At 32.0% G+C, this 15,844-nt stretch overlaps 1 protein-coding gene across 1 annotated transcript in view; it reads left to right on the top strand.

Moving 5' to 3' along the window:
• Positions 1-15,844, top strand: part of LOC127699113 (uncharacterized) — a 54,728-nt gene that overhangs the window by 8,419 nt on the left and 30,465 nt on the right. The window contains exons 2-6 of the mRNA XM_052202853.1: positions 204-527; positions 1,357-1,455; positions 5,627-5,699; positions 7,230-7,286; positions 8,352-8,459. Of these exons, the coding sequence (XP_052058813.1) occupies positions 204-527; positions 1,357-1,455; positions 5,627-5,699; positions 7,230-7,286; positions 8,352-8,459 (661 nt within the window). The remainder of the gene's footprint in view (positions 1-203; positions 528-1,356; positions 1,456-5,626; positions 5,700-7,229; positions 7,287-8,351; positions 8,460-15,844) is intronic.

Raw genomic sequence — 15,844 nt, 5'->3', positions numbered from 1 at the left:
AAGTTAATTGCAAATAGCAGTAAAAAAAAATAGAGCATAAGAATAAGAAAAAGAAAAAAATATTCTTAATTATTTTAGAAAAACAGCACTGACTCCCCAATCCCAACAGGAATTAACCTGCATGTTTTTCTGCTTTGTATCAATCTGATGAGTTAAGCTTTTTTCAACTTATTTTTATAGTTTGTTCTTATGTTCATACTCAGGAAGAAAGACTACAAAGAGAAGGATATGGTAGACCCTCTAACTATCCCGACAGAGTTCAACAGCATCAGAGGTATGATGATAGAAGAGATGGTTATGGTAGAGGTCAAAGATATCAAGGTTATTCTGACTACAATGATATGTACCAGCAAGGCCAAGGGTATAATAGAAGTGGTTATCAACAAAATTATGACAGAAGAAATGGTCACGGTAGAGGTCAACAATATCAAGGTTATTCTGACAACAACGATAGGTACCAGCAAGGTCAGGGATATAATAGAAGTGGCTTTCAACAAAATGATGACGGAAGACTGCAAAGATCAAGGGTAATGTTTTGTTGTAGTTTCTAAAGATATTCATGTATTTACTTTTTTTTTATTGGCTGAAAGACTTGCAAGTTGATGTTACATTTGATTCTGTCATATGTTTCCAATTTGTTTGAAAACAACCTATAATGTATGAAAAAAACTATGTATGAAAAAAAACTATAATGTATGAAAACAACCTATAATGTATGAAAAAAACTATAATGTATGAAAACAACCCAAGATTATAAAATCATAATCTCCGCCCACCTAAAAAGCAACACTGATTATATATATTGCTTGTGTACTTGATGAGCATACATTTATGTTATAACAAATCAAAATTTTTAATAATTTGAAAAAAGTAATTGACATTTTATATTGTAAATAACAATAATTCATAGAAATATGTAACAATAAATTACTTATCCTATAATATACATTTATAATAATTATTGTAATATAATATTTTACCAGCTATCTAATTAAGGAATAACAGCACTTTAGTTGAAGAGTTGCCATTATAAAACAAGGAGATGGGGTATGATTGCCAATGAGACAACTATCAATGTCAATCACATGCCAGGAAAACCTCAATTTTGTCATTAAAAAGTCCAGGTTTATATCAGATCTTTAGTCATCTCTTAAAACTACAAAATGTACTGACAACATTCATGACTTACAGAAAGTACTAACACATTTGGCAGGGCTGTAGTTTTTATTTGCTTTAAATTTCAGCAAATATAATTTCAAACAAAAAGGTTACTGAATAATCATAGATTTATTTTGTATTGCCATTATTTACTTTTAGTTCCTATAAAGTCCAAAATGAATATTATTTTTTTTTCAGGTAGAGGATCTGGAATTAAAACCATTATTATCTGCGAATGAAGTTTCTATGGTTATCCATGGAACTTACTATAATTCTTGGGAGAAAATCAAACACACAGTATGCTAACTTTTTATTTTATTTTACCGACCGCAAACAAATTTTTGTGGTCGTATATTGGTATGACGTTGGCGTCGTCGTCCGGCGTCATCGTCGTCGTCCGAAGACGCATTAGTTTTCGCACTCTAACTTTAGTTTAAGTGAATGGATCTCTGTGAAATTTTACCATAAGGTTCAATACCACAAAAGGAAGGTGGGGATTGATTTTGGGGGTTATGGTACCAACAGTTAAGGAATTAGGGGCCAAAAAGGGGCCAAAAATAAGCATTTTCTAGTTTCCAGACAATAACTGTGGAACGGTGTATGGATCTCTCTGAAATTATACTACAAGTTTCCATACCACAAAGGGATGGTTAGGATTTGCTTTGGGGGGTTATGGCTCAAACCGTTTAAGAATTAGGGGCAAAAAAGGGGGAAAAACATGGTTGTCCTGGTTAATGGACAAATACTTTAGTACAAAACATAATTTAAAGCAGTGTAAGGGAGATAAATCAAATACATCATTGAAATTATCTCCCTTACACTGCTTTTAAATTATGTATAAAGTAATGGTTAATGAACAATTAAGATAATTTAAAACAGTGTAAGGGAGGTAATCCAAATACAACGTTTTGGTTACTTCCCTTACACTGCTTTTAAATTATGTTTAAAGAAATGCATATTTATAAAGGAAGACCAGTAAAAATATCTGCAAATGTTGCATCTTTTTTTTTTACAAAAAAATCCATATGAAAGATTTGACACTATATTTTAAATTCTATTATAAAATAGATTAAGTTAGCACTATGGTAAATTTAAATGGGTAATTATGGTTGCAAACTCCATTGGAAATTTGAATTGAGATTATGACCATATCTTGAGGGAAAGAATTTTTTTGGGGAAAAAAGGGGGGGGGGGGTAAAAAGAAATTGTGGGGGTGGGGGTCAATTTTTTCTCATTTCAGATTTCAGAAATTAAAAAGAATTATTCTTCAAATATTATTTTTTTTTCAAATTTCAAATATGGAAAAATTTCAAGAAGTAATCTTTAATTGCACAGTATGGCGCATTAGATTTGTAAAATCTTTGACCACATTTATTTATTTGTTATGCCGAAAATAACCGTGTATTTAGATTTTTAATTTTGGGTCCAGTTTTCAAATTGGTCTACATTAAGGTTCAAAGGGTCCAAAATTAAACTTTGTTTGATTTCAACAAAAATTGAATATATGGGGTTCTTTGATATGCTGAATCTAAACATGTATTTAGATTTTTGATATTTGGCCCAGTTTTCAAGTTGGTCCAAATTGGGGTCCAAAATTAAACTTTGTTTGATTTCAACAAAAATTGAATATATGGGGTTCTTTGATATGCTGAATCTAACCATGTATTTAGATTTTTTATTTGTGGACCCTGCTATCAAATTGGTTCATATTGAGGTCAAAAGGGTCCAAAATTAAACTTTGTTTGATTTCATCAAAAATTGAATTATTGGGGTTCTTTGATATGCCAAATCTAACCGTGTATTTAGATTTTTAATTTTGGGTCCCGTTTTTTAAATTGGTCTACATCAAGGTCCAAAGGGTCCAAAATTAAACTTTAGTTTGATTTTAACAAAAATTGAATTCTTGGGGTACTTTGATATGCTGAATCTAAACATGTGTTTAGATTTTTGATTATGGGCCCAGTTTTCAAGTTGGTCAAAGTTGGGGTCCAAAATTAAACTTTGTTTGATTTCAACAAAAATTGAATATATGGGGTTCTTTGATATGCTGAATCTAAACATGTATTTAGATTTTAGATTTTTGGCCCAGTTTTCAAGTTGGTCCAAATTGGGGTCAAAAATTAAACTTTGTTTGATTTCAACAAAAATTGAATATATGGGGTTCTTTGATATGCTGAATCTTACCATGTATTTAAATTTTTTATTTGTGGGCCCGCTATCAAATTGGTTCATATTGAGGTCAAAAGGGTCCAAAATTAAACTTTGTTTGATTTCATCAAAAATTGAATTATTGGGGTTCTTTGATATGCCAAATCTAACCGTGTTTTTAGATTTTAAATTTTGGGTCCCGTTTTTTAAATTGGTCTACATTAAGGTCCAAAGGGTCCAAAATTAAACTTAGTTTGATTTTAACAAAAATTGAATTCTTGGGGTACTTTGATATGCTGAATCTAAACATGTGTTTAGATTTTTGATTATGGGACCAGTTTTCAAGTTGGTCCAAGTTGGGGTCCAAAATTAAACTTTGTTTGATTTCAACAAAAATTGAATATATGGGGTTCTTTGATATGCTGAATCTAACCATGTATTTTGATTTTGGACATTGGACCATAATAGGTAAATTAAAAAAATTGAAGTTCTTAGACCACATTCTTTCTGTGTCAGAAACCTATGCTGTGTCAAATATTTAATCACAATCCAAATTCAGAGCTGTATCAAGCTTGAATGTTGTGTCCATACTTGCCCCAACTGTTCAGGGTTCGACCTCTGCGGTCGTATCAAGCTGCGCCCAGCGAAGCATTTTATTGTATTTTGTGATTTGTACAATATTTTTTATGTTTTTGAAAATTTGATAGAAAACTCTTTACTACTATTTATCATCCTTAAACCAACTTAATTTTGGAGATTAATTTCGCTTCTTTCGTGAGCCGAAGAATAATTCGAAAATAAATCTTCTGTTATATGAATACATCAACAGAGTAAGAAAGTTGAGGAAATAAATCATGGTGAAGTCTGCTAGAAAGGGCTTAACATGAATTTTTTTTTTCATTTTTCATTCCTGAATAAAAGTATCCACTAAAATCAGTATGTTAACAGTAGATAAGAGAAACTATTTCTTTATAACTTAAATTCATGAATAGTTGCAGTGCATGTTTTTCCAAAACAAACCACAGTTTATTTTTAATTTAATTATTAGTTGTAATATTGTACATAGTCTGTGAGACAAGAAGCAATTTTAATTTTTTTTTATTAACACATGGTAGCTATTAATCTTGTACAATTTGGACTAAAATCAATATGAAAAATACCCAATACTTGCATATTTTGAAAGCTTGAACATCTTCTCCTTATCTTCATTTAAAGTTTGTTATTTGAAGAATTGAGTATACCATTGTATTTTCATTATTCAAATCCAAAGATAACTCATAATGAAGATCTCTCAAGAAAAAAAATCACAGACATGGGAGATGTCCAAATGTGGATTGTAAAGAGTTGTAAACAGATTAAATCCAACTAAAGGCTCTAATTTTTATTTAGAAAATTCAAGTTACTTTCAATATAATTTTTATGAGAGATCTTCATAATAGTAGCACCTCCCATACTGTTTTCTGATTCAGAATCCAATTGATTTTGGGGTTTCCCTTAGCAAGTCATGAACTTTGTCATTGTTGATATGGGAGTACCCATTTTGTATTTTTAACTCCTCCTAAATCCCTAAATAGAATTGATTTAAACTTTCTCAGAATATTGACCATATAATGTCATAGTGCACCTCTTTTTTTTATCCAAATTATTTTTATGGTTTCTGTCAGCAAATTATAGACTTTTACATTGTTATTGTGGGTAGGGGTGTATCATTTTGTAAGCTTTGTTAGCTCTACTTATTATACAGAACATTCCCTTAAGTACTAGTCTAGTAGTATAGATATGTCAGGTTTTTATAAGTTAATCAATATGATCATAAATATGGGCAAGCATACACATTAGTCAACTTCAAATATCAGTGTAGGGAGGAGGAAAAACAATGAGCATATCCTTTCTGATATCCAGCCCATTATTTATACCACTTATCTGTGATTCTAACTCTTTGTTATTGATTAAAAAAATAATGAAAGTTTAGGTTCGAAAACATATGCTTTGCTCTTTCTAAATTGTATCGGGAATGCTGTCCTAAACCAGTATGATTTTAGTCACAAAAGTACAATGTACCTCATTTGATTTGTGGTTTGGTGTTCCAGAAGCAAAATGAAGAAGGAAAATAAGAGTAAACAGTTTTTCACATGATCAGCATATCAGTTAGCTATTAAATGGTTGAGGGTTGTAAGTGATTGGTTCATCTTTTCTATTTCATTAATATGTTCAAAGTACTAAATATCAGAACAAACTGAAGGGTTGGACCTTCCCAACAGAAAATTTCTGGCTTGATTCTTGTTGAACAAATATTGAAAACTTTATTTAATTATTCTAGGGACTAAGTAGAATGGGAAGAAATCATATCCACTTCAATGCAGGAGAAATAGAAGAAAATGGAGTCATTTGTGGTAAGTCTTTGGATTACATGGTAGAACCTGGGTTAATTGATTGTTTGATGTATGCTTGATAATGTAAGTGTTAAATTGCATGCATGTTTAGGACAGCGACATGTATATGTGATATGGATAGACCCTACTTTTTATAACATCAAAATTCTTGAGTCTGCATTTTGAGCATGTATTTTCACAAGGTCAACCATCCAAAAGAAGAAACATGTCACCTATGATATACAGACTCATTACTGAGATCTGACTCTAAACTGACCAGCTTTTCCTGTGTCTCCTTATTCATACGAAAGTGGTCAGACCAAGTGTCAGAATTAGATTTGATACTCAATAACTACACATAATAGGTCAACAATAATTGGTATGTGGATTCATTTAGGTTTTGAGGAGTAATAAATATATGTTGATCTAACGTATGGCATTTGGCCTTGTGGTCAGTTTTTAAGACTATATTATCTCTTTTTTACTGGTAACTGTACAAGTTATGTCAGCACTATTTTGTATGAGGACTATTTTTCTATTTGGGGTACCACATGCTAAATGGGACAAACTTATTTTTTGGGTAAAGATCAAAACCCTATGGTACTGACTTGATACCTATATCTTCCACGGTTTATCACTTCCGGTACTTTTGATATACACAAAAAATAGTGCATTGATCATAACAGTCAATACGTCATCCTATCTATGGAAATTTCCAGAAATTTATCAATGAAATATATGATCAGATACTTCATGTTACAAAATGATGTTATACTTGGCACGAAAATTACATAACTTGTGCAAGGTGCAAGAATCTAATATCTGTTCTAAGAATATCAATGCTGTCATTGTCAAAGTAATCTTTTAAATTGGAGTTATCTTCCTTTGACCATAATTGTAGTTGAATCAGCAACAACCAATCCTTTATACAATGCAATGTTTAATTTGACTGGTGAGTTAAAGCAATCTTTACCCTACAGTGCTTAATTACCAGCACTTTGATTTTACTTTCTGATTGTACATTTTAAGAATGTTTTTTATTCTTGAGTACCTTCACATAGTAGGTCACCAATATTTGCTATGTGATTTTTTGCATGGATTATATGCCTATCTGACATGTCATCTGGTATGATATACTTTTCACATGCCAGTGGCCAGAGTCTAAATGAGGTCTGTTTTTTGTAACTATACTTGATTAATCAACAATATTTGGAATTTTGCTTGGCAGCTAGTATATTTTAACAATGTGCCACAATCTTTTTAAATGGAAAGAAAATTTGCAAAAGACAAACAAAGTAAAGTCCATTCTAATGGAATTAAGCAATATTAAACTTGACAAAAATAGTTCACCTACACATACTTTATCAGTTAACATTTTTGGAATTTTGAAAATAAAAATATCAAACCAATTCACAAATCATGCCTATTATATTGCTTGTGTCTTCTATACATGTAGGTGTATAAATACTGGGTGCATATGCTTTGCATTTGTTAAAAAAAAAAATATGTTTTTTGTGATTATTTTTTTCATTAACCATATATTTTTTACAGGTATGAGCCAATCATATGAAGTATATATATATATTAACCTACAGATGGCTTTGGAAGGTAAGAGATCATCTAGCATTTAATAACATTATCAATACCAATTTTATTGAACCAGATGCACATTTTCACAATTAATGTCTCTTCAGATCAGTAACTGATAGCTATATATAAACTCTGAAAGGAAAAAGGTATGATAAGGCCACTTTTTGGTCCCTTGAATTTAATTCTAAAAAGTATTATAAATTTACCAAATAAAAACCTTTAGGTGTTCATAAGACATTAGCCTGACAGATATCATAGTTTTGAATTTAGTCACAAATATTTGCATTAAGGCTTCAACTGTTTGAGGGGCCTTGGTGGCCCAGTGGTCTTAGTGGCCTTTTATAGCCGACCATAAAGTGTGGGTTTTCTCTTTTTTGAAGGCTGTTAGGGTGCCTATAATTGCTTACATCCACTTCATTTGGACTTTGGTGGATAGTTGTGTCATTGGCAATCATACCAACTCTCCTTATTTTTATACTAGTAGTTGAACTGCTGTATCACTAGTCTGTCAACACTGAGCTTGTGATTTCGAATTCTGAACATGGCAGGTGTGTGCGACTTCAGTCTTTATTGACTAGTATTGTCAATTTTCCTACAGAACTACAGAAGCTTGGTTGTTCTCTTCAGGCCCTTCAGCTTCCTCCAGTCCTCCACTAAAAAAAACTGACCGCCATGAAATAGCACAAAAAAAGTATTGAAAGTGGTGTTTAACACCAATAAATAAATCAATCTTTTGGATTTGAATGCAAAAGTGCAAAAAGGGTCTGAATATCTACATTTTAAGATCTTGTCATTAATATTTGATTACATGTATGAAAAAAGGCTTAATCCAAAAAAATACATGTTTTATAGAGGTGTTGATCAATATGTGTGAAATATCTTTTGGGGTTAATGTTTTGCTCATATCTTTTTTGTACAAAAACAATTTAAATATTCAGTGTGCAACTTTCACAATTCGCTTTACATTGACCATGGAAATACATGCACCAAATTAGCCTTTTGTCCAAATTATATTGTGTTCACCCATGTGTCGATTTCAAAATGATTGATTCTGTCTGAACAGAACAATTTATATTTTTTTAGATGGATTCAAGTTTTTCCGCTCAGCCAATAATGTAATACTTTGTGCTGGAAATGAAGATGGATTTATTCCCCATAAATACTTTGTAGAAGCTGTAAAAAGAAACCCAAGTATGTAATATAACAAATTATCACTGCAATCACCATTTTTAATATCCAAAAGTGGTATTTTTAAATATTTTTCTCTTGTTATCATATTATGACTAAGCATAGTAAATGTCTTATCTCAAAATTAAAATTGGAGTGACAGATTTATTTGAAAATTTTCTATTTCCTAAGTGGTGATGATTATAAGCTATATTAATAGACATTTTGAAGTTAATTACATAATGTTAGAGTACTATGTTAAACCATAGTTCTGTTCAAAAGATTAACCCTCCAGATTTGCAAGTATGATAATCATTGGAGTGACAGATTTATTTGAAAATTTTCTGTTTCCTGATAAGATCTGTAGGACTGTATATATAAAGTTTGAAATTTACTAGAAGGAGTATATAAATGAAGTTTGAAATTTACTGTTCATTATTAGACATTTTGTAGATAATTAAGTCTCCCTAAACCATATATATTCTTACCCCCACCCCCTTCAATTTGAGAATGTGCTTTTATCTTGTAAACAGTCGAGATCCCCACCCCTAAACCATATATATTTTGGCATGGGACTATAAAACAAATCAAATGAAATATTGGGGGAGTCCCCGGGTTCACCCCCACCCCCCTTCTTTTTGAAAACTTGTAAACTGTCAAGATCCCCACCCTGAAACCATATATATTCTTGTATGGGACAATAAAAAAAATCAAATGAAATAAAAGGCGAGTCCCCTGGAGTCACCCCCACCCCCTCCTGTTTGGGAACTTGTAAATGGTCAAGATCCACAACCCTAAACCATATATATTCTTGTATGGGACAATAAAACAAATCAAATGAAATATAGGGGAAGTCCAGAGGGGTCACCCTCACCCCCCTTCTTTTTGAAAACTTGTAAACGGTCAAGATCCCCACCCAAAAACCATATATATTCTTGTATGGGACAATAAAACAAATCAAATGAAATAAAAGGTGAGTCCCCTTGGGTCAACCCCTCCCCCTCCTGTTTAAGAACTTGTAAACAGTCAAGATCCCCACCCCTAAACCATATATATTCTTGTATGGGAAAATAAAACAAATCAAATGAAATATAGGGGAAGTCCATGAGGGTAACCCCCCCTTCTTTTAATAACTTGTAAACGGTCAAGATCCCCACCCTGAAACTATATATATTCTTGTATGGGACAATAAAACAAATCAAATCAAATATAGGAGAACTCCATGGGGGTCACCCCCACCCCCCTTCTTTTTGAAAACTTGTAAACGGTCAAGATCCTGTCCCTGAAACCATATATACTCTTGTATAGGACAATAAAACAAATCAAATGAAATAAAAGGCGAGTCCTCTGGGGTCACCCCCACCCCCTTCAATTTGAGAACTTGTAAACGGTCAAGATCCCCCACCGTAAACCATATATATTCTTGTATGGGAAAATAAAACAAATCAAATGAAATATAGGGGAAGTCCATGTGGGTAACCCCCACCCCCCTTCTTTTTGATAACTTGTAAACGGTCAAGATCCCCACCCCTAAACCATATATATTCTTGTATGGGACAATAAAACAAATCAAATGATATAAAAGGTGAGTCCCCTTGGGTCAACCCCACCCCCTCCTGTTTAAGAACTTGTAAACGGTCGATATCCCCACCCCTAAACCATATATATTCTTGTATGGGAAAATAAAACAAATCAAATGAAATATAGGGGAAGTCCATGTGGGTAACCCCCACCCCCGTTCTTTTTGATAACTTGTAAACGGTCAAGATCCCCACCCTGAAACTATATATATTCTTGTATGGGACAATAAAACAAATCAAATGAAATATAGGGGAAGTCCATGGGGGTAACCCCCACCCCCCCTTCTTTTTGAAAACTTGTAAACGGTCAAGATCCCGTCCCTGAAACCATATATACTCTTGTATGGGACAATAAAACAAATCAAATGAAATAAAGGTGAGTCCCCTTGGGTCACCCCCACCCCCTCCTGTTTGATAACTTGTAAACGGTCGAGATCCCCCACCGTAAACCATATATATTCTTGTATGGGACAATAAAACAAATCAAATGAAATATAGGGAAAGTCCATGAGGGTAACCCCACCCCCTCCTGTTTAAGAACTTGTAAATGGTCAAGATCCCCACCCCTAAACCATATATATTCTTGTATGGGATAATCGAATTATTGCAGAAGAGTGTCCACCATGCACTTGCAATGCACTATTATTAGAATAGTAGAATAGAATGATATACAAATGGATGAAAATTATATATACATGTAACTGTTATATACAAATATTAATATGATATATAACAACATACCAGAGTATACTGATTTGTATCACTACAATATAATAGTTATTACGGTGAGGTTGAATTCCCTTTCATTTATTCATCATCCAAGCACGAACTTGTCTCAGAAAAAAATATATCTATGTACCTTAACCTCACTTTCAGGTATAGAGATGTGATTTTTTTTCTGAGACAAGTGCTTGTGACCATCCATAAGAACTTGCAGCCATCCGATGTTCAGTACTTCAGTACTTCAGTACTTTGATTAAATAACTAGGCAGCTGGCTCATCATCTACTATTATTAATTTCAATACTGTATGCTTTCAGTTTTTTTCTTAAATCTATTACTCTGTTTTTCTTTCTTGTAAAAAAGTGATACACAATATACAAAATGCCTATGAACAAACATTACCAAAAAGAACAGATGTAGAATTTTTTTTGTTTCCGTTTAGCAACACCCGCTTAATATATATTCATCTTTAGATGTCGTTTTAGCTGAGCTTAATTGCTGTTATTAAGTGTCAATCCATCATCCATCCATTGTGTGTCAGTAATCTTATGTTGTTATGACACTTTTTATGTTCAATCTTAATTTCTGAAAGTTCAATTTTGTTCTAACTTAGCTGTAATACTGCTGGTTTTGAAGCCCTTCTGCAACTATGTAAAATAAAAGAACACAGTTTCAATGTCACCCTTGCCGCACATTTTATCTATCCAAGGGCAATAACTAAAAACTCATTTTTTTTGTTTTTTAAAGGGGCACTGGCTGTCAAATTAATGTTCACCGATTTGACTCAAATTCTCATATTTGATTCATAACAATGTAAAACATTTATCCAAATTATAAAAAGTCTAAAATAAACAGTATATCGGGCATGGGCTAGATAAAATATAGCTTCGTTTTGTGTGTATTTTAGTCTAGACGCCATCTAGTTAACTGTCGTGTTACCTTCTGAGGACCTCCAGTTGCCATATAAGCAATATAAACATAAATATAGATATAAATAGATATCAGACACGTGCATTTGGATTTTTCTAGGTCTGTTTAATTTCATATTATAGATTAAAAATATATGTTAATCATCGTATTTACCTGTATAAGAATGATTTTTTGTGGATCGAATCAGTCAATAAAATAATTTACCTTTGTTTCATTTTCAATGTTGACATTCTTTTCCTTTAAATAATTGAACATACACAATGCATGCAGTATCCATCTCTAGCTAAGGGGTTAAATTGAAGTTCACATGAATACAGATTCAATGAGGTCGAATTATTCACTTGCAAGTGAATAATGCATCTTCAATGTTTCTTAGCTTAATTTGACAAAATTGAACCATAATGGATGCTTAAATCGATATATTATTTCACTATTTCACTTTCATCAATGATTGAACCAAAAAAATCATATTTTATATTTTTTATATATCTTGTAGCTAGTGCCCCTTTAAAACAATTTATAAATAACTTAGAGACATGAAGGCTTCATAGCAAGTTCAATGCAATTTCCCTTATAAAGAATTTTTCCAGGGTCATAACTAGTTAGAAATAAATGATTGCATGCATATATAGGCACCAATTTTCAAATATGTCTGAGACATTGCTGATATAAACCTATAATATTATAAATTTCATAAAAATCTTGCAAGAATTGTACACACAATGCAATTTTCCATGTAATTAATATTTCCAAGGGGCATAACTCTTTTTAAAAAAAATTGATCTGCAATGATTTTCGAAATTGTCTAAGACAATGCTGATATAAACCTATGATATTAGGTTCATAAAATTCAGGCAAGAATTGTACACATCAGCAGAGAGTGCTAATGATGAAATTTTCAATATGATAAATGTTTCTAAAGGGTATAACTCTTTTAGAAATAATTGATCAGCACTGAATTTCGAAATGGTCAAAGACATTGCTGATATAAACTTATGATATAAGTTTCATAAAATTCTGGCAAAAATTGTACACATGACAGTGCTTACAATGCAATTTTCCATATAATCAATAATTCCAAGTGGCATAACTCTTATAGAAATAATAGATCTGCTCTGATTTTTTAACTCGTCCAAGTCATTGCTGATATATAAAAAAAATTCTCGCAAGAATTGTACACATGATAGTGCTAATGATGCAATTTTCCAAATAGTTAATGTTTGTAAGGGGCATAACTCTTTTAAAATTAATTGATCTGCACTGATTTTCAAACTCATCCAAGACATTATTGCTATAAACCTAAGATATAAGTTGTATAAAAATCTGGCAAGAACTGTACATGTGATAGCGCTAAGAGGACGGGACAGACAAACGGACAGAGGCCCGCCCTGTATTTTAGCGCGTTCCCGGAAGGACAAAAAAATTCAAAATTCAAAAAATATAAAAACATTTGTACTGACAAACTCAGATCTGATGAACTTCAGAAGGATTTTTTTTGGTAGATTAATGAATTTTTGAGTTTTTGTCATATAAAATAGAGAATATCATATGGCTTTTCAATATAACGTCATTAACCTGAGATGCCAATGTAATCCCAAGAGCTCTGCTCGAGGGATTATATTGATAGACTGGGTTGATAAGGTTTGTGATATTGAAAAAGCCATTATATAAATAACACATAGCCGAGAGAGTGGTAGAGCAGATTGTTACCCCGAGAAAACATTGTCAACGGAGGCGAAACCAAGGTTGACAATGTTTTTTCGAGGGTAACAATCTGCTCTATCACCCTCTCAGCTCTGTGTTAATTAATTTATTTTACTGAATGTTCTGACATTACTGTCTTTTATATTTTAAATTGTAAGTACTTAACTATGACGTCATGTACATAACATAAGTTTTATATTTTAAATTGTAAGAACAGTTATTAGAAAAACAACAATAGTGAAGCAATACTGGTATGTAATTTTTATACGACCGCAAAAAAATTTTGAGGTCGTATATTGGTATGACGTTGGCGTCGTCGTCGTCGTCGTCGTCGTCGTCGTCCGGCGTCGTCGTCCGAATACACAATGGTTTTCGCACTCTAACTTTAGTTTAAGTGAATGGATCTCTATGAAATTTTACCATAAGGTTCAATACCACAATAGGAAGGTGGGGATTGATTTTGGGGGTTATGGTACCAACAGTTAAGGAATTAGGGGCCAAAAAGGGGCCGAAAATAAGCATTTTTGTAACTTCCAGACATAACTTGTGTGTTAGCATATGGATCTCTTTGACATTGTACCACAAGATTCCATATCACAAAGGGTCAATGCTGGGATTGATTTTGGGGTTAATTGCCTCAAAATTTTAGGAATAAGGGGCCAAAAGGGGGCAAAAAACAAGCATTTTTCTAGTTTCATGACAATAACTTGTGTGTAAGTGTATGGATCTTTCTGAAATTTTACTACAAGGTTCCATTTCACAAAGGGAAAGCTGGAATTGAGTGTTGTGGTAATTGCCCAAAACGTTTAGTAATAAGGGGCCTAAAAGGGGGTTTAAAATAAGCATTTTTTAGTTTCTAGACAATAACTTGTGTTCAAGTGTATGGATCTCTCTAAAATTGTATTACAAGGTACCATACCACAAAGGCAAGGCTGTTATTGAGCTTGGTTTGGGGGGAAAGGGGGATGGGGGTGATGAATCATAAGGGGGGGCGGGGGTCAAAAAAGGGGTAATTTTTTTTTTTCCTTTTTTTTTTTGTTTAAAATTTACATTTTAAGTTAGTTATTTTTTATCACGAAGAGAAAGTAGGAATTGAGTTTTGGGGTTAATTGCTCAAACATTTATGAATAAGGGGCCAAATATTGGTCGAAAATAAGGATTTTTTTAGTTTGCAACAAAAACTTGTGTTCAAGTGTATGGATCTCTGTGAAATTGTATTGCAATGTACCATACCACAAATTGAAGGTTGTGATTGAGGTTGGGGATGATGAATCAAAAGGGGGTTGAAAAAATGTGTGGGGGGTAGGATTTTTTTTTTTCCTTTTTTTTTTCTTTAAAATTTTCCATTTAAAGATGGTTGTTTCAGATTTATATATGAAAGAAAATAATAATGATACGGTTATATATCATGAGGAATTGAAATTTAAAATTATGTATATTGGAAATTTAGGTTACATTGGAAAGTAATAATTGGCTTTGGGGGGGGGGGGGGGGGGGGTTATGGCTCTAATGTTTAAGGAATAAGGGGAAAAAAGGTTAAAAAACAAGGGTTTCCATTTTAATAGACAAATAATTGAGTAAAGAACATTATTTAAAAGCAGTGTAAGGTTGGTAATTCAAACTCATTTAAATATCTCATCTACACTGCTTTTAAATTATGTAAATTGGAAATTTGCCAATAACTTTATTGTTAATAAATGCATTGGAAATTTGCCAACAATTTTAGTGTAATAAACTTCATTGGAAATTTGCCAATATAAAATTTTGCTGATGAAGGTTTTTTGTTTACCTTTAGCCTTGACTATGAAGTCATTTTCTATTTTTATAGCCTTATGATGTAGTTGAATTATTTAATACTTTTATGATGTGTTTAAATGGGGTTTTATCATGTTTATGGTTGCAAATTTATTATTTTAGTATAATAAACTCCATTTAAAATTTGCCAATAAAAAAAATTTTTGTTTATTTTTAGCTATGATTATGATGTCATTTTCTATTTTACTTTTATGGTTGCAAAGAAATTTTTATTTTTAGATATTACTGTTAAATAATGCTGATTAAGGTTTTTGCTATGTTTAGCCATGACTATGATGTCATTTTCTATTTTAATATCTGTTATGATGTATTTAAATGGGCTTTTATGGTTACAAAGGAATTTTATTTTTAGATATTACTATAAAATGTTGCTGATGCTGATTAAGGATTTTGTTTATTTTTAGCCATGACTATGATGTCATTTTCTATTTTAATACCTTTATGATGTAATTTCCATTTTTAGATATTACTGTTAAATGATGCTGATTAAGGGTTTTTTGCTATGTTTAGCCATGACTATGATGTCATTTTCTATTTTAATATCTTTATGATGTATTTAAATGGGCTTTTATGGTTACAAAGGAATTTTATTTTTAGATATTACTTTAAATGTTGCTGATTAAGGATTTTTGTTTATTTTTAGCCATGACTATGATGT

This window comes from Mytilus californianus, unplaced genomic scaffold (genome assembly GCF_021869535.1).
Source record: "Mytilus californianus isolate M0D057914Y unplaced genomic scaffold, xbMytCali1.0.p SCAF_4, whole genome shotgun sequence".
In the NCBI taxonomy this organism is placed as follows: domain Eukaryota; kingdom Metazoa; phylum Mollusca; class Bivalvia; order Mytilida; family Mytilidae; genus Mytilus; species Mytilus californianus.
Note: the sequence above shows the minus strand (reverse complement) of the source record. Positions and strands in the feature narration are given on the sequence as shown.